The sequence below is a fragment of the Marmota monax genome, unplaced genomic scaffold, assembly GCF_021218885.2.
Source record: "Marmota monax isolate L192 unplaced genomic scaffold, Marmota_monax_Labrador192_F-V1.1 WCK01_AAM20220418_F8-fsc00010, whole genome shotgun sequence".
Lineage (NCBI taxonomy): Eukaryota > Metazoa > Chordata > Mammalia > Rodentia > Sciuridae > Marmota > Marmota monax.
This window is the reverse complement of record NW_026692321.1, coordinates 27,667,276-27,695,153: the sequence shown is the minus strand read 5'-3', so window position 1 is coordinate 27,695,153 and position 27,878 is coordinate 27,667,276. Positions and strand designations below refer to the sequence as shown.

Genomic DNA, 27,878 nt, shown 5'->3' with positions numbered 1-27,878 from the left:
ACATTTTTGTGTATTGAGTATGATGGGGATCTGAAGAAAGCAACCCATTTTCTCTTGTTTTCCAAAGCAAAATTACTATATTGTAAGTTATGTGCATAGCTATATAGTTCCCTTTTTCAGTTGAGGTTGAATTTTGCATTGTTCCAACAATAGATAAATATATCTGTAATTCATCTGCCTGTGAATTGTGTTTTATCATTTTAATTTACTTCTTTTAACAACAAAAAAATTCAAACTTATTGGAAAGTTTCAAGAAGAGTACAGAAATTCTTTACTCAACTTTACCTGTTGTTAATATTTAAAATGTGGTAATTTGTATTTTTTATTAGTAATTACAGTTCTCTATGTACTGGTATAGTTTCTTTATATTCTTATGACTTTTAATCAGTCTTTTGCCATTTGTTTCTAAGTAGTTCATTATGTAAAATGTCTTCTATTTGAGTATGTCAGCATGTATCTTCCTGCTTTGCTGTGGATCAAATCCAGGACCTTATAGATGGTAGGCATGTGCTCTACCACTGAGCTACATCCCCAGATATTACATGTATTTTAACTCAAATTATAATCTTTATTTCTTCAGTAGTCATCAAGGCTTTTGCTGTTTCTAAATAAGTGGTAAAAAGAACTTAAACCAGTATTTAGAGAAATTGGACCATGTCTATAGTAGCTTAGCATAGTGTTGCTGTACAATAGGCATTCAGTAAATGAATTGACAGATTTTATTGCAGTATATTGGTTAGAATATGAGTGGGGTTCAATTTATTTAATCATTTTTTGAAATCTTCATTCTATTAACTCGTATTCTCTTTATGAGATACTTACTGAGTAATGATTTTATGCTAGAAACTTTGTTAGGCCTAAGGATCAAGAAGTAAATAATAGTTTATATTCTAAAGAAGTTAATAGTTCACTAATCACTTTAAATGGAATCCCCCAGTACCATGCTGTATTTATAGTTGATACATTATCAAGTATATTTTAAAAGTTTTATCAGAATAATACATGCACACAGTTAAAGGCAAATAGTACTTAAAGACTTATGATGAAAAATTGCTGTTTCCTCATGTCCATTCCCTGCTTCCAAGTATGACTTTTTTTTATTTTTTATTTTTTTGTATCAGGGGTACTTAACCACCGAGCTACATCCCCTATTTACCCCCCTTCCCTTTAATTTATTTAGAGAGGGTCTTGCTTAGTTGCTGAGACTGGCTTTGAATTTGTGATCCTCCTGCCTCAGCCTCCCTAGCTGGTAGGATTACAGGCATTCCAAGTATGACTTTTCAGAATCAACTTAGCTATATTATCTCCTTTCAGTTCTTTGCTTCATATCCTAGCCCTGAGCTCTCAATAAAGTTAGATTACAACAGTTTAAATTAATATCTTCATTATTATGTAAGCATATGTAAATACTTCTCACTTCTAGGCCAACCAAATGGGAAAAGAAACAATGATATTATACTTCCAGCTTTGTTTTTTTCTTGAGTTAATGACTACATCAATGTTTTTCATGGTTTAGTTTTCTTCTAACCTTGTACTAATTCTTTTCACATGCTTCAGTAACCTTTTAATACAAATTTATATGTAGTCAAACCTGACAGATAATTCCTCAGTCCCTCTACTCCCCTTTTAAATCTGTAATCTTATTCTTAAAGCTTCTTGCCATGCTCTGTTGTGGATTACTTGCTATTTAGGCCCAGCCATTGTCTTAGAACTTCCTTTTGCCGTTCTCTGTTCTTAGAACTCCTGTTTCCTGCATCCCATGTTTTCTTTTTTGGATTATCCCTTAATTTAAAAAAATTAAATTTTTTTTTTTTTTTTTTTTTTAGTTATACACGGACACAATATCTTTATTTTGTTTATTTTTTATGTGGTGCTAAGGATCGAAGCCACTGACTCACATGTGCAAGGCAAGTGCTCTGCCACTGAACCAGCCCTATCCCTTCATTTTAGTAATATTGTTAGTCTCTTGAGAAAAGATATTTGGGACATAAGATTTGGAAATCTATATGAAAATGATTAGTTGATGGAATTTCAGGTTGAATATAATCTGAATACATTGCTTGATATTTTTTTTGGCAGTTTCAATATTCTGGTTCTTGACTTTATATTTGTCTTATTTTTCCTCTTTTAGAAGCTTTTTATCTCTGATCTAACATTTCACGATAATATATATTTAAAAATTTTCACTTATTGTGTTATATAGTGGTATATTTATTTCTTTCAGTTCTTTTTTTAAAATTACTTTCTTTTTAGTTATATATGACAGTAAAATGTATTTTGACATATTATACATATATGAAATATAACTTTCCATTCTTAAGGTTTTTTAGAGTATGTCCAATTCATTTTATTCTATTCCCTTCCCTTCCTTTCATTCCCCTTTGCCTAATCCAATGAACTTGTGTTGTTTCCCCCACCCCCTATTGTGTGTTAGCACCCATAGAGCAGAGAACATTCAGCCTTTGGTTTTTAGGGATTGGCTCATTTCACTTAGCATGATAGTCTTCAGTTCCATCCATGTACCGACAAATGCCATAATTTTATACTTATTTATGGTTGAGTAATTGTATATTTATACCACAATTTCTTTATCCATTCATCTGTTAAAGGCATGTAGGTCGTTTCCATAGCATAGCTATTGTGAATTGAGCTGCTATAACCATTGATGTGGCCACATCACTACAGCATGCTGATTTTAAGTTCTTTGGGTATATGCCGGGGAGTGGGATTACTGGGTCAAATGGTGGTTCTATTCCAAGTTTTCTGAGAAATCTCCATGCGCCAATTTGCAGTCCCACCAGCAATATATTAGTATACCTTTCTCCCCACATCCCTGCCAATATTTTTTATTACTTGTGTTCTTGATAATTACCATCCTGGCTGTCCTTCAGTTCTATGAATTCTTTTAAACATTATTTCTTTGATATTCCCCTCTTTGATTTTCCCTGGTCTCCCCTTCTGGAATGAGTATAATTGGATATTAGGCTTATTTATTTATTTTAATATTTGCCATCTGTTTTCCATTTTCTTTGCCTTTTGTTCTATTTTTCAGGAGAATCCTTCATTTTATCTTGATTTGTTTTTTCCTCCTGTTTTGATTGTCATCATTTCAATTTCAGTGTTTTGATCTTTAAACATTTCTTAACATCCTTTTGCTTTGTGTATGTGATATTATCTCTAATTTCAGCAATGCAGATAACAATAGACTTTTTTTTTTAAGAGCTGTATGAAAATTAAGAGCAATAATACAAGTACATCACTTAGAAAAGTCCCTGCAGCTGGGGATGTGACTCAAGCGGTAGTACGCTCGCCTGGCATGCGTGCGGCCCGGGTTCGATCCTCAGCACCACCTACAAACAAAAATGTTGTCTCCACCAAATACTAAAAAATAAATATTAAAAAAAATTTCTCTCTCTCTCTCCCTCTCTCTCTCTCTTTAAAAAAAAGAAAAGTCAAGTCCCTGGTACATAGAAAGCACTCAGTCATGTTAGCTATTTTTTCTTTAAGGGTATCAGAGATCTTTTGAAGTTTTGTTCTGTGTCTGTATTTTCTGTTGTGGGTGTTTTGTCATCTTTATTTTTGTCTCTCTTATTGGATGGAACCTTTTCTCAAGTGTCTAAGGGGTTCAATAAGTGAACAGTTTTTTAAAAGCATGACACTAAGAATGTTACACAAAGCGCTCTATTTATAGTTTTGGTCTATTGCCATGGAATCTTCCCTAAAGTATGTTCAAGCCTTCACTCTTGGACAGTGTGATTTAGGTGAATTGCCTTTTTTGCCGGGAGAGTCCTCGATGTCAGTCATGTTTAAGTGCCCCTTCTTTGGATTTATTCACTTTTCCAGAAAAATTATTTTCCAATTACTTTCCTTGGGAGAATGGGTTGAGATAATAGGTATTATTGGAACCTATGTGGATAGTAGGTTATAGGTCTCACCCTCAAAAACCTTTTATTTATTTATTTCTTGGTGAGGTGCCTCATTCTTGTCCTATACCATACCTGACTCTGTTAAGTTGGAGCTTGTTCCTTTCAGTTTCTTCAGAGACCAAAGTCTGATGTTTCGTAGAGGGAGAATTAATAGTCCTTTAATTGCAAGGAGTAGAGAGATAGGTTGCTTGGAGATCAGACTACTTTACGTACTTTCATATAAAAGTTTTAAGTCTTGTAAATACACGATTCATCTATGCATTTCATATTTCTAACTTCTAAGCTTTTAAGGCACTTTGGAGAAAATACACTAGCTTCTTTTAGGAACTCCCTTGGATTTCTGAGCTGCTGAGTTAATGACCTTTTTAAAAATTTTTGTGGGGCTGTTGATGTGGCTCAATTGGTAGCGCGCTCGCCTAGAGTGTGTGAGGCACTGGGTTCGGTTCTCATCACCACATAAATGTGAAATAAAGATACTGTGTCCACCTAAAAACTAAAGAAATAAATATTTAAAAATTTTTTTTTGTATTTCTGGGGATTGAAACCCAGGGGAGTTCTCCCACTGAGCTACATGCCCAACCTTTTTTACATTTTATTTTGAGACGAGTCTTACAATGCTTGAACTTTTAGCCTTTCTGGTAAACTGAGCCTCCAAGCTCAGTGTAATGACTTTTTTTGAATCTGTTTTCTACCTTCCAAAAATAGGTAGTTATCACTTGACATTTGTTTTTTTTTTTTTTTAATATTCTCTCTTGATGTTGTGGGTTTGTTTTTTTTAAAAAAAATTTTAATGTTTGTTTTTGGGAAGGGGCTGTTCTAGCATGTTTTAAAATCTAGTATGTATTTGCTTTCATCACTGTTAATTTTCCTTGTATTTTTTACTTCCTAGGATTCTTTGTATTTCCTATTTTTGTAACAGTTTAAATTGTAAATCAGTTTAAATTTTTAAACAGTTTAGTTGTAAATCTATCAAGTTCTGTGAGTTATCCCAAGGACTTTTAAAAAATACATAAAAATAAATAAATAAAGATATTGTGTCTATCTACAACTAAAAAAAAAAAAAAAAGATTCCATCTTACCCCAGTCAGAATGGCTAGCATCAAGAATATAAAAAATAGCTGGACACTGTAGCATATGCCTGTAATCTCAGTGACTTGAGAGGCTGTGGCAGAATCTACACATTAACTTCAATGGTGCTATCTTTGTTAAATTTTACCAATCAAGAGCGTTAGTGATCCCTTCCTTTATTTCTCTGAAACTATTTAAGTTTAAATTAAGCAAAAGTATATAAAGTAAAAATTTTAGTTCCTAGGCTGGAGATGTAGCTCAATGGTAGAGCACTTACTTGCCTAGCATGTGTGAGTCCTTGGGTTCAGTCCCGATACTATCAAAAGTAATAATAATAAAAATAATACTTAAGTTTCTGAGTCTCACTAGTCACAATTTAAATACTCAGTAGCCATCTGTGGCTAGTGGCTGTCATATTGTACCGCATACATAGAGCACATTCCCATTATTATAGAAAGTTGAATTGGCAGTACTATTCTAGAATTTTAATATTTTCTTTAAATATATCTTTTGTCCTTGATGAAATTAATATCAGTGTATTCATTTGTTATTCATCACTACTATAAAGTATCTTAAGTGTCTAATGATAATAAATGGCATTATATGAAAAGGATATTATAGAGAAACATGGACAGGCCACATGTGCGACGAAGAGTTGTCGTTGCCTCTAGTCTGGTCTTTTGCTTTGTGAGGTTGAAAGCTTTAATTTTATTATTTTGTCTTAAGAATTTCAGATTCTGAGGGAATTGAGTCTTATTAACTAAGCTTATAAGAGATTAAATGCTAGTTTTAATATTTATGGTTTTTTTGCCCTTTTAGTGACTGGAATATTTATAACCTATATCCAAGTACTACTGTAGAGAACCTGGGGAGTCAAATTAATTAAAAAAAAAATTGGTATTAGAGTGAAGAGAGAGCCTATAAAATGGAAGAAAATCTTTGCCAGCTCCTTCAACAGAGGATTAATATCCATATAAAAAACTCAAAATATATAAAGAACTCAAAAAACTTAGCACCTAAAAAACAAATAGCCCAATCAATGGATGGGCAAATGAACAGACACTTCTCTAAAGAGGTACAAATGTCCAATGATTACATGGAAAAATGTGCATCTATATCTGTCAGGGAAATGCAAATCAAAACTACATTAAGGTTTCATCTTGCGGGAGCTGGGGTTGTGGCTCAGTGGTAGAGCGCTCACCTAGCATGCATTAGACATTGGGTTCGATACTCAGCACCACATAAGAATAAAATAAAGGTATTGTGTTCACCTACAACTAAAAAAAATATATATTTAAACAACAACAAGAAGAAGATTCCGTCTCCAGACTGGGGTTGTGGTCCAGTGGTAGAACACTTGCCTACCATATATGAGGCACTTCAATGTTCAGCACACATAAAAATAAATAAAGATATTGTGTCTATCTACAACCAAAAAAAAAAAAAAAAAAGATTCCATCTTACCCCAGTCAGAATGGCTAGCATCAAGAATATAAAAAAATAGCTGGACACTATAGCATATGCCTGTAATCTCAGTGACTTGAGAGGCTGAGGCAGAAGGATCACAAATTTGAGGCCAGCCTCAGCAACTTACTGAGTCCTAGTCTCAAAATAAATAAAAAGGATAGGGGATGTAGCTCAATGGTAAAGTGCCCCTGTGTTCAATCCCCAGTACAAACACAAAAACAAAAAATAAATGCTGGTACAGACCTGTGAGAAGAGGAATCCTTATACACTATTGATGGGAGTGTGTAAACTAGTACAGCCACTGTGGTAGTCAGTGGGGAGTTTCCTCAAAACCTAAAAATAGAAATATCATATGATCTAACTGTACTACTCCTGGGTGTATACCTGAAGGATACCTGCATACCTATGTTTATTGCAGCACATAATCACATTAACTGTTATGTGCTATCAGCCTAGGTGCCTGTTAATGGATGAATGAATAAAGAAAAGGGAGACTATATACACAATGGAGTATTATTCAATTACAGAGAAAAATGAAATCGTGATCTGTAGGCAAATGGATAGAACTGGAGAAAAACATGGTATAAGAAATAAGCTAGACTCAGACAAATATCACATGTATTGTCATGTGTGATCTAGAGGGAAAAAAGATAAAGTAGAAGGGAGACTATTAAGAAAAAGGGCATCATGGGGGGGAAGGATTGAAGGGAGAGTGGGTGAGAAAGGGCAGTTATGAATATACATGTGTGAATATACCACAATGAAACTTGTTATTCTGTATAATTAATATGCACTGATAAAAATTTGGTTTTGGATTGGGCCAAAGAAATATGGAAAATCCTGATGAACTATTCTTGTGATAATATATACCTATGCAGTGACCCAAAACCTCATGTCTTCCAGTTTAATTGTATCTCCTTTGCTTGAATTGTATTAAATATATATGGAAAATTCTTGTAATTTGTGTCCATCTTTATATTCTCCATGCAGACTCCCACCCTTGTATTCTACATCACTGCTTTGAAAAATAGGTTGTTATACAATTTAGGCCTCAAAATGCGTGGCTATCATACCTGAACTTGAGTTTTCCAAGGTTCTGTTAGTGAGGTACTTAACAGACTGCATTTAGAATAGAGAACTATAATAACTATTGAGCTACCTTATGTTGCTTTCATTGTTATTCTTCGAAGGTGACCATCTAAACTGTAGAAAAGAGGAACGGTGCTGGTTTTATGAACTGGTTTTATGTCCTGCTATTTTGCTAAATTATTGTATTTAAATTTTTCTAATTTCCTGAGTATTCTAAGTATACATTCTATTTCTAAAAATTAATACATTCCCCTTTTGTTAAATTATTATTTTCCTATTCAATAGTTCAAACATACTGTTGTATAAGCATTTTTATTAGTATGTTAATGAAGTTTGGTTTATCTTTAGGTCTCCTCCCTTAAGTTAAGTGATACCAGTTCTGAACATCTAAAGTCCCCCAAATGGCAATCCCCAAAAGTTAAGTTTCTGAATTTCGAAATACTGAAAGTTGAAATTCCCAAAACCACAGTTCCCATTGTGGATACATGGGGGTAGGGGGGTATTTATATGAGAAGAGTAGAAATTTGATGCTTGGTAGGAAATGGATTGGTGCTTTTAGAGTTGTATATGAGATAGCTGCATAATGATATATGGAATGAATATTAGAAACCCAGTAAAACATTATTTTGGGTGTGTCTGTGAGGGTATTTCCAGTGGAGATTAGTGAGAGATTCTTGAGTGGACTAGAATCAGAAGATCCAGAAGCATAGCACACTGGATGGAACAATTTAATAGGGACTTCCTTTCATGTATAAATGATTGTAGAAGAATTTTTTAAACAGAGCAGTACTAGTTAGAAAATGAGCATGAATGGATTTTTTGAGGAACACCATGTGCCCTAAAAGAAAAAAGAAGCTATTTATTATGATGTAAGACTTCAAAATATAACTAAAGATTGTAAGATCTTATAGACTCCTCTTGTAGTTGCCAATTCTCTATTCTTGTGATATGTTTTTTCATATGTCAGATATTTTTTAAAATAATTTAAATGCATTTTTAAATAATTTGCTATGGTGGGTATTTCATCTAGTATCATTTCTAATACTGGAGGTATAAATTGTGTAAAGAATTTTTTGAGTTCTAATTTGTTGTATGCATTATTTGCAGATTTAACTGTGCAAGTGCATTTTCACAACGTTGTATGGGAGCATGGAATATGTAAAAATGTAAAAAATTCCTCGGTAAATGAAGAGGTGTTCCTTTTTGTACATCTGTATTTATGAAAGATTAAATCTATCAGTATCTCCACTGTTTAGGTCATGACCCCCTGTGGGTCTTGATTGAATTCATCAAGAAACTTAGATTATTCATCTTTGTATTTCATAGAACCATTGTTCTAACACTGGGTACACAGAATTACCAATTATAGTGATATGCATTTGTACATTTAGCTTGTTAACCTATTTGAGTAGTTTGTATGCTCATAACTCATTATCTGTGCAGTTGTTGATAGTATATTTGAGTGTGCTTGCAAAAAATATATATATTATTGCCTATTATAATTTGTAAAATGAAGTAATCTAACATGTTTTGTGTTTCTTGAATCCCATTATGAAAATGTAATTGCCCTTTTAAGAAAATTTTAAACTGTTTTTTTCCAGAATTATATTTTTGGAGTTTTGGTCTTTCAGGATCTCAGCATTTAGGATTATGTCATTCCAGATTGTGTTTTCAGGATTGTGACCCAAATCCATAGGTAGGATATAAACAGATGTTTTGAATAACAAACTGTGTTAGATCCTTTTGTATACATTATAGTAATTAGTTTAATGTTTGCAGTAATATTGTGAGTTTGGGAGCATTGTTCCATTTTTACTAATAAGGAAATGAAAGTGTAACAAGGTTAAATAATTTACCATTATTAAATGGCAAAATAAACTTTAAAGTGACTAGATGTTGAGTTGACTTTTTGGAATTTGATTTCTACTTTGTATCACTATTGTGAAGAACAGAAAAGATTCATAATCATAATATAGGTATATGAAAGTGCTTTGTAAGAGTGCAGAAGATAGATGTTATCATTGCCTCTTGTTAGTATATTTCAGTATGATTTATGTTAGGTATTTGGTCTGTGAAAATGGCAAAAGTGGCTTTGGAAAAAAATTATAGTAGAATGTGTTATTTGTATTTAAAAAAAGTAAACTCACATACTTAAAATAATAAAGCTTATAGTATTGGTTTTATTTTAGGAAATTAAAGCTTTATTCAAATGTTTCTTGCAAAAACAAAAACAGTTTACATCTAATAGATGGGCAAAGATATCTGGAATTATATTTGAGTTGGCAGACATTTATCTAGTTTAATGAACTTGATAAGGAAGAGAGAGGGCTGGGTATGTGGCTCAGTAGTAGAGCACTTGCCTAGCATGTTAAGGTTCTGGGTTCAATCCCTGAAATCTTCTCTTCAAATCTAGCAGAAGTACTTTCTGAAGAGATAAGAGATAAAGGATGATTACATGAAAAATCATAAAAAGTTTCAATCAGAATCCATAAAACAGTGACAGGACGGACAATAATTAAAATATCAAGTAATTGTATGTTCTAAAATATTAAAAACAGTATTAATATAGTAGTTTTTAATAACTTTTAAGTTTGACAGCACTGGGAAAAAGATTATAGGCCACTTTATGAAAATAAATACAAATAGCAAATAACAGGTGAGCTCAAGGCTTCTTATCCATTAAGTACATGGCAAGGATTTAAACTAGGTTTAACTGGCTATACCTGCACTGCCTCTGAAAAGGTTTCTTGGGGCTGAGAGAGCAGCTCAGTTGCACATGATTCTGGGATTCTTTTTTTTTTTTTTAAAGAGAGAGAGAGAGAATTTTTTAATATTTATTTTTCAGTTTTTCGGTGGACACAACATCTTTATTTTATTTTTATGTGGTACTGAATATTGAACCCAGCGCCCCGTGCATGCCAGGAGAGCATGTTATTGCTTGAGCTACATCCCCAGCCCAATTCTGGGATTCTTACAATCAGCTTTCCTTAATTTCTTAAACTTTTGATTATACTAGATATGTTCTTTTGAGAGAAAAATTAATCTTTACAATTCAAAATAACTTCAGGTTTGGTGAAATACTCATTGCCATGCTCATGGCATTCAGATACATGATCACAGCCTCTTTGCTTTTCGTTGACCTGTTATTTCCATTTTTTTTCTTCTTACTTTTCTTTGTAGAACTATTTATTGGTAATGAGATTGTTTTAAAGAATGCTGTTTTTATTCCTCTTGTTACTGTCAAGAGTGAATATTTTGTATCCATTTCTTTGTCTCTGGTCAGTCTGTAAGTCTCTCTCTCTCTCTCTCTCTCACACACACTCGCACTAATTTGTTTTTGTTTTTTTATTTTTGTCTTCTCCAACTTTTTCTGAGTCCTAATGTCTTTTTTTTTTTTTTTAATGTGGTGCTGATTTTCAAAATCAGTGCCTCACACATGCTAGGCAAGCACTCTACCACATAGCTACAACCCCAGCCCAGTCCAACTGTCTTGATCCGAGAATTTTAGTATGTTGGCCTGGAAAATTCTGTCATCATAAGTCATATTCTAAGCCTTGTATACAACAACATAGATTATTTCAGAAGGAGAATTTTAAGACATTCTTTTTGGGGGTGGAGGGCAGGTATGGTGGATACCAGGGATTGAACCCAGGGCCACTGAGCCACATCCCTAGCCCTATTTTGAATTTTTATTTAGAGACAGGGTCTCACTGAGTTGCTTAGTGCCTCACTGTTGCTGAGGCTAGCATTGAACTCAGGATCTTCCTGAATTTTAAGACATTCTTTTAGAAAATTTGCTTATAAAATGTGATAGGTAATGTATTACAAAAAGAAAGAAAAAAGCCTGTGATCAGAATCAGAAGGCTAATTATACATTTAATAACATCAAAGAAAAACAAATGTGAGATAATTTATGCACTTGTCATATTTTTTCCTATAATTTAGAAGTTGGACAACCCATGCTTATCTGTATCACCACCTTCCATCTTTCTTAAATACAGCATTGATAGGTTTTTATTTTCTGGGTTTCATCATCATAATGAAAGACTGTTTATTAGTCACTCCCACATATATAGTTAAGTACTATACAGTATACTGCAAAATGTATAGATGTACACACACATATACGCACATACACACATATGATATAAATTAATTTATAGGATGGTATCCGTATTTATATAATTATTTAAAGATGGGATTTTACTATATTGCCCCGGCTGGACTGGAACTCCTGGGCTGAAAGAGTTTTTCTGCCTTGGTTCTCTTAGTAGCTGGGAATGATACATCCTGCACCTGGCATATGGGATGGTTGCAAATTACTAGTTCAGTCTCTTAATCATTGTTAACATTTCACACAATATAGTTTGTGTTCCAAACATGAATTTCTCCCTTAATGTCATCTAATTTTCTTACCTTTATCATTAGATAAAAGACTTTAATTTATTGCCTTGACTGGAGGAAAAAAAGAAACCCAAACAGAATTAATCCTAATGTTTAGATTTTTATAGTTATTTTATTAATATAGATTATTAAAGCAATTATATCTTTATACACCAAGGATAGCATATTTTTACTGTGAAAGGGGGCAACTGGTTGCTTATACTCTTCAGAGAAAATAGAAACAAAGATTTTGTCTAGATGTGAAACAAAAAAAGACTTAAATGTCTTCATTCAAGGGATTAGGCATTATAATTTTTTTTTAAAGAAATTGTTTTCAGTCTGATTTTATTTGTCATTTTGCTTTTGCCTGGATATTTAATATTTATGGTTTTCATGTTCTAAAACTTTTTTCTTATTTTATATTAGTAGAAGAAGCTGTAATTCACATTTTATGGTCACCTACATAGTAGATGAAAGAACTAAGAATTTGAAAAAATTTCAAATCTTTTAAGGTGGGAAAAACGCTTTCTAGCTTATAGTACTTATTTTTTATATTTTATACACTCTTAGTTTCTTCATTTAGTGCAATTAAAATTTTATCTTTTAAATCAAATAACATTGAATATTTACAACATTGCAAGATAGTATGTTTTGGGACAGAATAGTGTATTTGTTTATAAATTTACTAAGCATAACAGCTATATAATCTAGTACATCAAGTGCAAGAATTCTGGTTTTGTATCCTCAATATAAGCCAAGTTGGAAGCACTTAGTAGGAATTTAATGAATTCTTATTGAATGTATAAAGATTTATGCCCGTAGGGGATTTAATCTGGTTAAAGATGAGATGAACCATAAACACTTGGAAAATTAAATGAAAGCAAGAAAATAATTACATAATAATCCTGGCTTAATGAGATTAATTATATAAAGTGTTTAACAGAGTGCCTAATACATAGTAAATACTTTGAAGTGCTTATTTTCTTCCCTTTTGACTAAACACTGAAAGTTCCATAAAATGATACTTACATGTAGAGATTTGTTTTGTTTTAAAATGATAATAAATGCTCTGAGTTTCAGAGAGATTACTATGAGCTTAGTGGGCTCAAATTTGAATATTGGTAGAATATGAAAAGAAAAGGTGTTTGGGGAGGTTAGCAGGAAAAGGGAAAAGCAAACAGCAAGGCATGGACCTGGAAAAGTTCAGATCTATGTGAAGATTAATTTGCTTCAGTTGAAGCACAGAGTGTGTGAGTAGGGATTATGAAAGGTGAAGCTAGGAAGAGTAGTTTGGGACAGATTGTGGATATCCTTATTCTGCTGGGAAGAGGCTGGACTTTATATGCCACCTGAGATTTGTAGGTTTATACTTTATACATAGAGAATGAATGCTTTAAATATAGAAAAGTAGGCCCCTTGAAGAATGCTACTTTAAGGATTAATGTACATATCAAAAGAATTTTATTGGTTTAAAATGTGTTTAGATCCCCTTTGGAGCCATAAACAACATCATACATTATAGAAGACTTGCCATTTGCATGGCATGCTTTCTGAGACCATTTCTTTTTTTTTTTTAAATTGTTTGTTCAAAACATTATAAAGCTCATGACATATCATCTTTCATACATTTGACTCAAGTGGGTTATGAACTCCCATTTTTACCCCAAATACAAATTGCAGAATCACATCGGTTACACATCCACATTTTTACAAAATGGCATATTAGTGACTGTTGTATTCTGCTACCTTTCCTATCCCCTACTATCCCCCCTCCCCTCCCCTCCCATCTTCCCTCTCTACCTCATCTGCTGTTGTTCAATTCTCTCCCTTGTTCCCCCCCCCTTTCCCCTCACAACCTCTTATATGTAATTTTGTGTAACATTGAGGGTCTCCTACCATTTCCATACGATTTCCCTTCTCTCTCCCTTTCTCTCCCCGCACTTGTCTCTGTTTAATGTTAATTTTTTCCTCATGCTCTTCCTCCCTGTTCTGTTCTTAGTTGCTCTCTTTATACCAAGGAAGACATTTGGCATTTGTTTTTAAGGATTGGCTAGCTTCGCTTAGCATACTCTGCTCTAATGCCATCCATTTCCCTGCAAATTCCATGATTTTGTCATTTTTTAGTGCTGCGTAATACTCCATTGTGTATAAATGCCACATTTTTTATCCATTCATCTATCTGAGACCATTTCAAATCCTCAGATTTTAACATTGTAAGATTTTTGTTCAAATCTTTACTTGCTCTGAATGTATTTCTATTGAGTCTTATGTTTCTTGTATATACTACTAGTCTACATGTTAATATTCTTTTCAATTTTAGTGAATGTTTTATTTTACTTTATGAATTATTTTTGCTCAGGTTGGAGTATTTGGTGAATCAGTTCAATAATTGTCTTTTTTTAATCTCAAACATTTGGTGGACTTGTTCACATTCATAGCTGCAAGTTATTACCAAATTTGATAATCTGTTCCTTTTCATGTTAAGAGCTATCATTTTCTTAGTCTTTACATTTTCCCTTCTTCCAATATTGTTATTAACAGTTTGGCTTTCTTTAGTGGTGATGAGGAAGACATTCTTTATGAAGAAACTCGGGGGGCTGGGGTTGTGGCCCACTGGTAGAGTGCTTGCCTAGCATGTGCAAGCACTGGGTTTGATCCTCAGCATCACATAAAGATAAATAAATAAAATAAAGATAATGTGTCTAACTACAACTAAAAAATAAATATTAAAAAAAAGAAACTCAGGGTTTTAAAAAATAACATTTTTTTATTAGTTGCTCAAGACAATACAATGATCTTGTCATATCATACATTTGATTCAAATAGGTATGAATTCTCATTTTTCCACGTGTACAAATTGCAGGATCACATTGGTTATACATCCATATGTATACATACAGCAATCCTAGTGTCAGTTGTATTCTGCTGCCCTCCCTATCCACCCCCTCCCTACTCCTCCCCTCCCATCACCTCTCTCTACCCATTCTACTGTGACACTTATTTCTCTCTCTCTCTCTTTTTTTCTTCCCTTCCCCCTCACACCTTCGTATATGTATTTTGTGTAACCATGAGGGTCTCCTTCCATCTTCCGTGCAATTCCCCTTCTCCCTCCCATTCCCTCCCATTCCCTCCCATCTCTTTTCCTTGTTTCCTGGTAATCTTCTTCTCATGCTCTTCCTCCCTACACTGTTTTGAGTCACCTCCCTTATATCAGAGAAGACATTTGGCATTTGTTTTTTAGGGATTGTCTAACTTCGCTTAGCATAATCTGCTCTAATGCCATCCATTTCCCTGCAAATGCCATGATTTTGTTATTTTTCAGTGCTGAGTAATATTCCATTGTGTATAAATGCCACATTTTTTTTTTATCCATTCATCTGTTGAAGGGCATCTAGGTTGGTTCCACAATCTAGCTATTGTGAATTGTGCTGCTATGAACATTGATGTAGCTGTGTCCCTGTAGTATGCTCTTAGGTACACTTGTACATTGCTGGTGGGACTGCAAATTGGTGCAGCCAATTTGGAGGGCAGTATGGAGATTTCTTGGAAAGCTGGGAATGGAACCACCATTTGACCCACCTATTCCCCTTCTTGGACTGTACCCCCAAAATAACATTTTTTAGTAATTGCCTTTGAACTTTGAGATGTAAATGAAAAACATTAGGCTAAACTCATGCATTTTTAGTCTTTGAATTAGGCCTTAGCCTCTCCATTGCCTTCACAAAGTATCTTCTGCATGGGTAACCATGAGTGTCATAGTCTGATATACTGAATATGTTCGTAGAATTCTTTCCTTGATCGATATCTTCTTTTCTCACACTTCTTTGTGTGCCTGTATCTGTGTGTGTGTAGATGTGTATACCATATGCATCTGGTTTTGTATTTTTTTCAGTGAACTTTCTAGCCCGTTGAGCAAACATCAGGAACATTTGTAAAGATTTTATATTTAAGAGAGTAAAATGTGCTGTGGGAACTGATTGGTTGGGAACCTAAGTGAACCTCTATGAGATTATAGAAACCTACTGCTGGGTGGTTATTTATATACTGTCATAAGGCAATGATATGGATATAATTAATTTAGTGGTTTGGGTAGTTGAGGGTTTTCTGTATGGGAAAACCAGTATTTGTTATCAGACATTTGGAGATGGCTTTGTGAAAGAATGCACCACTCTTTCCTATAACATTTCAGAGGTAATATGTCATCTAAAAACTTCCTAATCTTTTTTGAAAAGGAACGATAGACAAATAAATGTAAACAGTACAGGAATTTTTCTATGCTAGTTACAGAATAAATACCAGGTCAAAAGTTTTTGAAAAGAGCAACAATTCTATATTTGTCTCCAAAATTAAATAGATGTCCCTTGTATTTTATTTGTGTTTGTTTTTATATTCACTGCTTTTGCCTGTAACTGTTTCTATTGTAAGTACATCTATCATATGTTATTTGTACTCATGGTATATATGACATGTTACATCTACTGGACTGTGAACTGTTTTATTTCTATTGTTAGTCTTTTAATCCCAGTGCCAGTAACTGTGCCTAGTACAGAGTAGGTGCTCGATTAATATTGTGAGTTGAATGAATGTGAATATTTGACTGTATCATTTGAATTATCATTTATTAGAAGACTGTACTATCTTGTCTTAGCTTTTCTTGTGGACTGGTCATGTACCCTAACTAGATTGGAAATGTGTTATGAGTAGGAACTTGATTTTGTCTTTCCTAAATTCTTCTTTATAACACTTTGGTCTGTAGTGGGTAACAGGTATTCTCAAACATGTGATTGAACTGAAATATGTTGGTAGTTTTTATTTCATTATCAGGAGATTCCTAAAAACACAGTCATTAATAAGAAATTTGGAAGAGATTCAAAAAGCCAGTGTATATATACTTGTCTGTCAGCTTGTGGGCTTGTATAAGACTCCATACTTTCATGGAGTAAAGAGTTGTGGTTCTGGGTCCTTGCTTTTGAGTGACCTACTTGCTTTATTTTGGCCTTCTACCTGTGTCACAGATGATGTAAGTCAGTGGCTCTTCAAATGTGGTCTCAGATTAGAACATCACCTAGGTACTTGCTAAAAATGCAGATTCTCCTGCCCCCTTCAGATCTACTAAATCAGAAACTCTGAGGGTGGAGCCCAATCTGTGTTTTAATTAGTCCTCTAGGTAATTTTTTTTTTAAATGTTTATTTTTTAGTTTTCGGCGGACACAATATCTTTGTTTGTATGTGGTGCTGAGGATCGAACCCAGGCCGCGCGCATGCCAGGCAAGCGCGCTACCGCTTGAGCCACATCCCCAGCCCTCCTCTAGGTAATTTTGATGGTGAAGTTTGATGTCACCATGTGATGTAACTATCTTTAAGAGAGAGGGCTAAAGGCAATGCTTATGTGCTAGAGAAAACCCAACTAGCAGCCTAAAGAGCGTAAGTAATTAAAAGGTTTTTAGAGGAAGTTAGGTATAGTTTACAAGAAGGCATTAAGATGTAAAGCAGGGGCTGGGATTGTGGCTCAATGGTAGCGTGCTTGTCTAGCACATGTGAGGCACTGGGTTTGATCCTCAGCACCACATAAAATAAATAAAGGTATTATGTTCGTGTATAACTAAAAATATATTTTAAGAAAGATGTAAAGCAAATTATTGAAACTTCATTGTATGCTATTTTTTAGCTTAAGTAAACCATATTATGGATTTTTAAGTATTTCTCTTTTTATTTGTGATTTTGTGTCCAAATTGAAAGATGAGAACTTTAGTTAAGTTTTCTGTACGTTATTTTGGATTTTTATAGAAGTAAATGTTCTTTTTCTCCCATAGCAAATGACTGAGAAACAACTGAAAAGTATTCAACACAACTCGCACTTTGTGTGTTTTCTTTTTGAGTATGCTTTTTCCAGTGATGTCGTTGATTTTGAATTCGAATCTTTTTTAAAAATATTTTTATTGTTCTAATTAGTTATATATGACAGCAGAATGCTTTTCAACTCATTGTACACAAATGGAGTACAGCTTCTCTTTTCTCTGGCTGTACACGATGTAGAGTCACACTGTTCGTGTAATCATACATGTACATAGGGTAATAATGTCCCTCTCCTTCCACCATCCTTCCCACTCCCATACTCCCTCCACTTCCCTACCTCCCCTCTACTCAATCCAAAGTTCCTCCATTCTTCCCTACCCCCCAACTTCATTATAAATCATCATCTGCATAACAGAAAACATTTGGCCTTTGGTTTTTAGGGATTGGCTTATTTTGCTTAGCATGATATTCTCCAACTCCATCCATTAATCCACAAATGCCATAATTTCATTCTCCTTTAAGGCTGAGTAATATTCCATTGTGTATACAAACCACATTTTCTTTATCCATTCATCAGTTGAATGGCACTGAGGTTGGTTCCATAGGTTGGCTATTGTGAGTTGAGCTGCTATAAACATTGATGTGGCTGCGTCACTGTAGTATGCTGATTTTAAGTCCTTTGGGTTTTGGTATAAATTAATTCAAATGCTTTTTAATTTTAGAGTACAAGGTAGTTAAAAATTGTGTCAAGTACATTTAAAATATTTTAGTTTATTAGATACAATGCATTCAGATAAGCCTGCTTATGTATGGAAGATTTCTATTCCTTTTACAAGTTGAGTGTCCCTTATCTGAATACTTGGGACCAAAAATATTTCAAATTTCAAAATTTTTTGATTATGGAATATTTTGTAGACTTTACTGGTTGAACTGTTCTAATAGGAAAATCCAAAGTCCAAGATGTAACATGGAGTGCAAAAGGTTTCAGATTTTTGAGCATTTTGAATTTCATATTTTTGGATTAGAGATGCTCAACCTATATATATTCTTTTGACAAATAAGAATTTTTAAAAAATAGATCTGGCATGATGGTGCACACTTACAAGCCTGGTGTGGGAGGCTGAGGAAGGAGGATCGCAAGTTTGAAGTCACCCTCAGCAACTTAGCGGTGCTATAAGCAACCTAAGTGAAACTCTGTCTCAAAATTAAAAAAAATAAAAAGAGCGGGGGATGTGGCTCAGTGGTTTAGTGTCCTTGGGCACAATCCCCAGTACCAAAATTAAAAAAAAAAAAATTAAAAAATTAGTTTCCTATTTACCATGTAGACTAAATGGTAAAATACCTACATAATATTGTTTGTCTTTTTTCTAATGGTTGGGAAATGGAAGATCTAATCTTAGATATATTATGTTAAAAAAAAAAAAACCTTATAAAGCATCCCAGAAGTTTTTTTTTTTCAAATATTTATTTAGTTGTAAATGAACACACAGTATCTTTATTTATTTTTATGTGGTGCTAAGGATTGAACCCAGTGCCTCACACATGAGAGGCAAGCACTTTACCACTGAGCTACAGCCTCAGCCCCCATCCCGGAAGTTAATTTTTTTGAAAATAATTCCAGAGATTTCTTTTCAAAATATGTTATTATCATTAGCTGTACTTGTACACATAAATGGCAGTATGATGACTTGTGCCTGCTTTTTATTTAAACTCTGGAAAGTTCAGGGGAGAACACTCTTAAGAATATTGAGGTGACATTAGAGCAGCCATAAGTAAGATTTCTGAAAAAGTAGTCAAAATGTAACAATGATACGTCAAGAATTATACCTTAAAAAAAAAGTAGCTGAAATCATCACTTCTGTACTACTCATTAAGTTTGGAGACCACTTACTCTCTTATTAGAGGTCTCTGTTCTGGAAGGAACTTTATTGTGAAGATGAGAAGGGAGAACTTTTAAGGAACCTTGCAAGCTATTGCATTTTCTGGTAACCTTATACGTTAGGTGTATGCCTTAAGCTTTCATTGTGATAGTTTACTTAGGTCTTGGACCATCACCTTAGTTCATTTGTGAGAATGCTATTCCCTTTAGGGATATAAGCCAACTAATCTCTTGGTGCTTCTTTTTATTTCTCTCTAAAACTAATGAGTGTAGACAGAAACATCCAAGACAGTCTACAAATTGGTGGGCTTATGAGACTGAATCTGATGAATGAGTATTGTTTGGTTGTAATAGGTTTCAGTTACAACACTCTGCCTATGATGGTACAGCCTTCCCAAGGTTGAAGGGGATGATGCATGTAAAGGTAGGTTTAACTCCAGTTCCTTTGTCTCTCAGTTACCTCGTTACCTATGGAAACATTCATAGTTACTATATACTTGTGAATTTTTCTAGAGATAATACCTACATGTAGAGGCATATGATGTGTTTACCTTTTTCTTTCTATTTTAGAAAGACACCTGAATGGTTTTAAACATTGTTCTATGTCTGGCTTTATTTCATGTACTCTATCATGGGTATTATCCCACCTCAGTACAGATAGAGCCATCTCCTTTGTAATAACTACCTAGTGTTTTTTTCATATCCTATTTTTTCACTATCCTACTTCATTTCTTTTTTTTTCTTTCAGTTTTTTCTTCCATTTCCTTCTCTCCCCTACCTTTTCAATTAAATAATCCAATACAGACAACAATATAGTGTCATTTATGGAGACTCGTTAGCTGGGATTTAATTTTTATTTTGAAAGGGATTTATATTCACACCAATTACTATGTTTTAGGCACAGGTTATTTTTTCATAAGAAATAGCTTCCTTGTATAGGAACATGTATTTTAAGACTTTTGTTTTTAATTTTCCAGATGTGAAAAACTTAAAAGGGTTGACATTATTCTTAAAGAGTCTTCTCTATTCTCACAGGTCTTAGTTCAGGTCCTAATTTTCTTCCAGTTGTACTCTCATAATCTGTTTAACCAGTTCCCCATAGATGGGCATTTGGGTTGTACATAATTTTGTCTTTTTTCATTATATCATTTCATACTTTTGTAAATATATTTGAAAAAACACATTCTTTCAAAATTATTGGGTTAAATAATATAAATTTACGGATTTAATGGATATTGTCCACTATAAGGTGAAACTGATATATACAAACACAGCATACAAATGCGTGCTTCTCAACATACTAGATCATTAAATTAGTGAATTACTGACCTTTATCAGTCTAATAGAAAAAGGGATATAATTACCTTTTTTTATTTTTGGCAGTGCTGGAGTTCAAACTGTGAGCGTAGCACATACTAGGCAAGCATACTACTGAGTTCCACCCCCTCACCTTTTATTTTTTTAAATGTTTTCTTTTTTAGTTGTAGTTGGACACAGTAGCTTTATTTTATTTATTTATTTTTATGTGGTGCCGAGGATCAAATCCAGTGCCTCGCATATGCAAAGTAAGTGTTCTACTGCTGAGCCACAACTGCAACCCACTGATTATACTTTTAATTGGCATTTCTCTTACATTTGAGGTTGAAAATGTTTTTAATAAATTTGAGCTTTTTGTATATTCTTTCTATTAACATGCCTTCTTGTGTAGTTTTCTTTTGAGTTCTGGATCTTTTTCTTACTGATTTGAAGGTACTCTGTGGAAAAGCAAATTTGTGAACTGTGGTATTCTGACTTGTTTTGTTTTGATCTTTGTCAGAAATTGTCTTAATTTTTTATAATAGTTCTTCAGCAACTTTTTAATTGCTGTATAAAATTTTTTTCTGAGGTCAAATGTGTTTTATAGCTTTGGATTTTGTCTTATTCTCAGAAAGGCATTGCCAACTTTGAAATAATAAAACAAAATGAAACCTGCCTTTTCTACTGATATTTTTAGTGTTAATTAGATTTTAAAAATTTTTTTTAAATTAAAAAAATTTTATTTTTATAGTGCTGGGGATTGAACCTAGGCCCTTGCATGTTCTGATAAACATGCTTTACTGTTGAACTATACCATCACTCCTGACCCCAATTTTAAACCTCCATCTAGCTTTTGTTTTAATCCTCATTTTCTCCAATGATGTACAGTGCCACCTTTAGCTTATTCTAAATTTCTACATTGATTTGGATTTTTGGATTGTCCATATATAAGTGCCATTTTTAAAGTTAACTATTGAATTATGGCTTGAAATATTTTAAGACTTTTAAATAATTTTTGTTTATTCTTATTTATTGTTCCATGTGAGCTTTAGAATGATGTATGGTTTTGTTTTCTAAAATTGCTGGTATTTTAATTGATCTCATGTAATATTTAAAGATATATTTAGGGAGAAAAAAATTTTGTAATGCTGAGTTTAAGAACATGGTATTTATTCTCATTTTTTCATGTCATTTTTTTGTTCCCTAAGCATTAAAATTTTCTTTGTATAACTCTAATTATTAGATTTTCCTGGCATTCATTCATATTATTTGCAAATGGTAACAATATTTCCTCTTTTCTATATTTTATGTGTTTTCTTGACTAAATTATATTGGCCTGTACCTCTAGCACAATGTTAAATTTTTGTGGTGAAAATAGATATTCTTATTTTGTGTCTTTGGCAGGAATGGTGTTCTGTAATCATGAAGGAGTATCATTAATATTTCGGTTACCCTTAGGTTTGTCTTTTCCACATACTCCCGTCTTTTCTGTAGTCATTCTCTTTGATAATTCTGGGGCTTTTCTTTTGATTAAATATTTAAATAACCTAGTATGAATTGGTAGGAGGATAGGAAGCAGGTATATGTGGAAATTAGGGAAGTTTTTAGTGGATTGGAGACTGAGTCACAGTATTGTAGAGTTTTATAGGCTGACATTTCAGAATCATACAAGATCCGTAATGATAGCATAAATACAGAACTAATCAAAGCATATAGAGAAGATAAAATTGATATTTAATGTTATTATTTTGATTGATTGAATTGAGTAGATTATTGCATTTATTAAAGCCATTTTAGAGTATAAAATTCTATGGCAAAGCATACAAATTCACGCTAATGTTTACTTTAGACTAAGATGTAATTTTTTCAGCTTTAAGTTCCTGTGTCACTATTCTACTTAGGTAAAATAATTATCTCATTGTAGAATATTTAATTCCAAAAAACTTCAGCATCATTGAAGTAGAAATAGATACTGTGGATATTTAATGCCTTTTCCTTTGTGTATATAATTGCTTTCATTATATACATTTCAATAAGACACATGAAATTCAATCAATTGAAATGTCAATTTTAAGAGCTCATTGGAATGAAAATGAAAACATTACTGTACCTACATCTTGAAGATTATAAGAAGATTGCTAAATTAGATTTTATGTTATTGTGGTACTAATAGAAATGAGTCCTTTAAATTAAACAGAATTTAATGGTTTCCTCATTAAACTTTAGTTGGACGATTCTCCTAATTCTTTAGGGATGTGGTAAGGTCATCTATAAATGTAAAGTTCTTGCTTACTTGGAAAAGAAAGTGGAAAACATTGTGGAAAAACGTTGTTTTCTGTTTTAGTGGATTCATATAATAGAAATTGGAGGAATAGGGAAACATGAGAATGAATAGTGATAGCGTTCCTTGAGGAAACTTAAATAGAGCCCCTCCCTCACTTAGAGTTAACATGAATTACTTGAATGACTTAATGTTTACAACATAGTTTTAATTCCTTAAATGGAAATTATTTTATTTCTACTTTTAAAAAAATAACTCTGGCTCTTTCCTAGTCTCTCTGTTTTACTGAAGATAAAAGGTTTTTTTTTTATGGTTTATTTCCTGTAAGTAATTCTTCGGTGGGAAGCAGGAAAAGGCAGATGTCTCTGATTTTCTTTTTTTTCGCCTTTTACTTTCTTTTCTCCTGCATATAACAAATCCTAAAACAGATTTGAGAGGTTGGGAAGTTTTGTTATTTGTAGGGAAGGGCAAGGATAAAATCACTCAAGACAAAGAATTCCTTGTAAAATTTCAATATATGGTTAAACTGAGACTTTTAATTTGGAAGGAGATCATAATAGTTCATGTGATTTTGCTCCCCCTATCCCTTTACTCTTTATGAAATAAAGAAACCATCTCAAAAGTTTAAGAGAAAAACCCTGAGCAAACTACTGCATACCTTGCATTTGCTTGCATTGGCTGTTTTAGATGATCAGCTCTTAGAGGATCTGGACTATGAGTTGTAACATCCAGTCTGAATTAAACTGCATATAGGTGTCTTTTTTTTTTTTGGTCTCCTTGCAGTCTGTGCTTTTCTTTATTTTTATATACTTTGTGACAGATATGGAAAAAAATCATATATAATTATCCTATTTTCCAAAGATTCTTTGTTCAACTGAATTTTTAAAAATATGTATTTGGTCTAAATTGAGTTTTGTCTTTTTGTTCCCTACATAGGCCCAGATTGCCTTTCTTCAGGGGGAAAGGAAAGGTCAAGAAAATTTGAAAAAGGATCTGGTGAGGAGGATCAAAATGTTGGAATATGCTCTTAAACAGGAAAGGTAAATCAATAAAATGGAAGGTTGTGTTCTCTCAAATGACAAAATAATTTTTCCATCTTTCCTGAAGTAAATCCAAATTTTAATACTGTATATTCTTGAATTAAGGAGTATCTGTAATATTTTTATATATGGTTATAATATACTAATCTTTCTATGGTGATCAGTAAACTGGTTTATATGATTTCAAATCTTTTTCCTTTCTTAAGAAGTGTTTGTACTGACTGAACTGTCATTATCCATTTTTAAAGGGCTAAAATAGCTTTTGAATTGTAAATTGTGTCTATAAAGTTTCCTGTGATTTAATATGAATTTGATATAATTTCTTAAAAAAATTGATCAGATCTGGCAGCCTATGCTGAGAGTTTTATAGATTGTTTTTGGCATTTTATTGTTTTGTCATCAGCTATTCCTTTCTCTCTAGAAGCTAATTTTACATTTATTTTGCTAGTGTATAAGATATGTAAGTAATGATATTTGTGTCACAAGTTAAGGAAAATAGGTCATGAATGAGAGTTTTGCAAGTTATATGAATTAAGTTTATATACTTCAGTGGATGGTCTTTGGTTTTGTGTGTGTGTGTGTGTGTGTGTTTATGAGAAATCTAAAGCAGTTCATTGCTTTAGGTAATTAAGTATTTGGTAGTTGATATTGAAATTCTTTATTGTCAGTTTTTTGCTTTGTTTTGTAAATCACTTATTTTTTGAAGTTGGTAAATGGACTATTTGTAAAACTGCCATAAAATAGAACTTAGGTAGTATTTGTGAATATTGAGACATAAATATTTTTATTAGAACTTGTGTTCATCTTCATATAGGATCATTAAATAGTACCAGACTTTTTATCTCTTAGTAAAAAAAAAAAAATAGTGGGTTTTGGTTTTTTTTTTTTTTTTCATATTCTGAGAGGTTGGTTGAAAGTTGGAGAGATAAAAAGAAAAACATTTTTTGAAGTATGTAATCTGGGAATTTTTGACATCTTAGGCTTTCTAATTATAGGTTTAACCAAAGAAAGAATATTAGCGTTAATAATGGTAAATATTTTTTTAATAACTACTGTGTTCTAGGCCCTAAAGACTTAGAATTAAGTAATTTGCATAGAGAAGCAGAGTTATAGTAGAGCTGAGTTAGGTCCCTCAGGATTGGTTCTAAAACCTGTATTGTTTACCAGTATATTGTACTGTCTTGCAAGGTAGGAGAACTGAAATACACAAATACTGAAGTAACCAGAGCAGGTGCATGGGAGTGTATTCAGACTTGTGAACCACTAAAGTGTAAAGTGTGATAGTTTCTATGGTAGATGTATGTATAGGCTATACAAGGGGTCACAAAGAAGGGACTCGATATTATCTGGAAGTAGTAAGGAGGGCATAATTAGAGGAGGTGAGGCTTCAATAGCAACATAGATAATAAGAAGGTGCTTGCCAGTTAGGCAAGATGCAGGAAGTAGAACATGTTTGACCTGGAACAAAGCCTTTTGGTGTGTTCAGAAAATTGTAGTCATTGCGTGTAAAGAGTAGGGTGTTAGTTGTGATTTCATCACTGATAACATGGTAGGGGAGGGCCAAGTCAGATCATGGAGTTTAGAATACCGAAGGAGAGCTACCTAAGGAGTTCAGACTTTTACCTTACATGTGATAGGAAACATGGAAAATTTTCAAGTACTTTTTATTCCAAAATGATCTTCAACTAACAGCACCTTTTAAGTATAATAAATTAAGGAATAAAAAAACATTTCTTCAAGGCCTGGAGCTCTAGAATATTTCCAGTGTTTTCCATTCTAAAATTGTTTTCCTAATGCTTAAATGCCAAGAATTAAAAAGAAAATGTTTTTGATTGAGGAAAATTTGAGACCCAACAATGGAAAGACTAGTACCTTTTATGTACATCTCCAAGATTTAACAGATAATGTTTGTCATTCTTGTTTTAGCGTGGTCTGTATAAGAGTGAATTCCAGACATCTTGTCGTTTTGCCTATAAATACCTAAGAGCTAAAGCATGTGATGTTGTGTTGCTGTGCAGATTTTCTAAGTAGTCCCACTTTAATATAAAAAATTATTTGAGGGCTGGGTATGTGGCTCAAGCGGTAGCACGCTCGCCTGGCATGCGTGCGGCCCGGGTTCGATCCTCAGCACCACATACAAACAAAGATGTTGTGTCCGCCGAAAACTAAAAAATAATAAATAAATATTTAAAAAAATTCTCTCTCTCTTAAAAAATTATTTGAAAACTGAATCTTTATCATTGTGGCAATGAATTTATCAAAGTATTCCTTAAAGTGTAATAAAAGTTACAAAATAAGCAAATTTACAGTTAGGTTTTCAAGAATACAAAGTGTATAATCCAAGATTTATTCAGAAACATTTATTCTGAGGAGCTTCAAATACTATATAAAATACAGTTCTGAAACATTTCTCCAGTGTTGTTTTTCTCCATTCACTGCCACTTTCTTTTATCTGAATTAATGTAAGAATTCACCTGTCTTCCTTGCCTCTAATATTTCCATTTTCTAGTCCGTTTTCCTTATCCACAGGACTCACTTTCTGAAACACAAATGGAATAGTTATGTTATAGCCCTACTTAAAAATATCTAGCCGAATTCAAAGTTATTTTGCAACTAGGTCCTTTCTCTAGTCCCTTCACAGAACTCCATTCCTTCTAATACTAAATACACTGTAAAGCTGCTGTTTGACCCACTGTCTATTTTTCTTATTCACTTTTATGGCACTCCTTTTGACAGAAATACCCCCCTCTATTAATTCATTTGTCTGACTAGAAAATTCTTACTGTTCTTTTGAGGCTTAGATAAAATCATTATCTTCTTTTTGATAGCTTTATTTGACATGACCTATTATAGAATTAGATAATCCCTTATCTATATTCCTGTAGTACTTGATATAACCCTTGTAAGTTCTTATCATAGCGTGCTATAGTTATTATATTCCTGTCCCTTAGACATCTTCTTACTTCCATCCCTACCTGACTGCAAGCCACAGGTTATTCCCAGCAGTCAGCACACTGCCTTGTACGTTGTAGGAATTCAGTAATAGTTAATTGAAATTAGTCATTTTTTTAGCATCAACATTTAAGGTGTTATTGGGTATACTATGTTTTATTTCCAGCACATTATTATAACAGACCTTAACAACAAAGCTAGAATGAAACTTCTTTAGTTTATTATAGTTATCAAACAATTTTTTTCAATAAGTGCCAATTGGGGGGAACCTGACTCTTTTGTCAAATATGAATTGTTAGACATGAAATCTGCTTATTTATCCTGTAGTCAGAAGATAGTGAAGATACTTTGCTAGCACAATGAGCTTGAAGTATTAAAACAATGGGAAGCAATATGAGTGAGGAAGTATATTTTAACATTGGCTTCAAAAGTATATTATTAGGCTTAAGGAGGGTTTTGTAAAATATTTCTTAGTGAATTTAACAAGTCAGAAGAGAGAGCATGATTCAACAGTTCTTTACATATTTTGTTTTTATATGTGTGGGGCTGGGCATTGAAACCAGCCTTGTGCATGCTTATATAAATTCTTATGAAATGTTGGGTGTCTTTTTGTTTGTCTGTATTGGTACCAGGGATTGAACCCAGGGGTGCTTAACCACTGAGCCACATCCCCAGCACTTTTTATATTTTATTTAGAGACA

At 33.1% G+C, this 27,878-nt stretch overlaps 1 protein-coding gene across 3 annotated transcripts in view; it reads left to right on the top strand.

Annotated features, from left to right (window-relative positions):
* Positions 1-27,878, top strand: part of Strn (striatin) — a 124,222-nt gene that overhangs the window by 18,339 nt on the left and 78,005 nt on the right. For all 3 annotated transcript variants that reach the window (XM_046441636.2, XM_046441637.2, XM_046441638.2), the window contains exon 2: positions 24,122-24,225. In XM_046441636.2, coding sequence (XP_046297592.1) covers positions 24,122-24,225 — 104 coding nt within the window. The remainder of the gene's footprint in view (positions 1-24,121; positions 24,226-27,878) is intronic.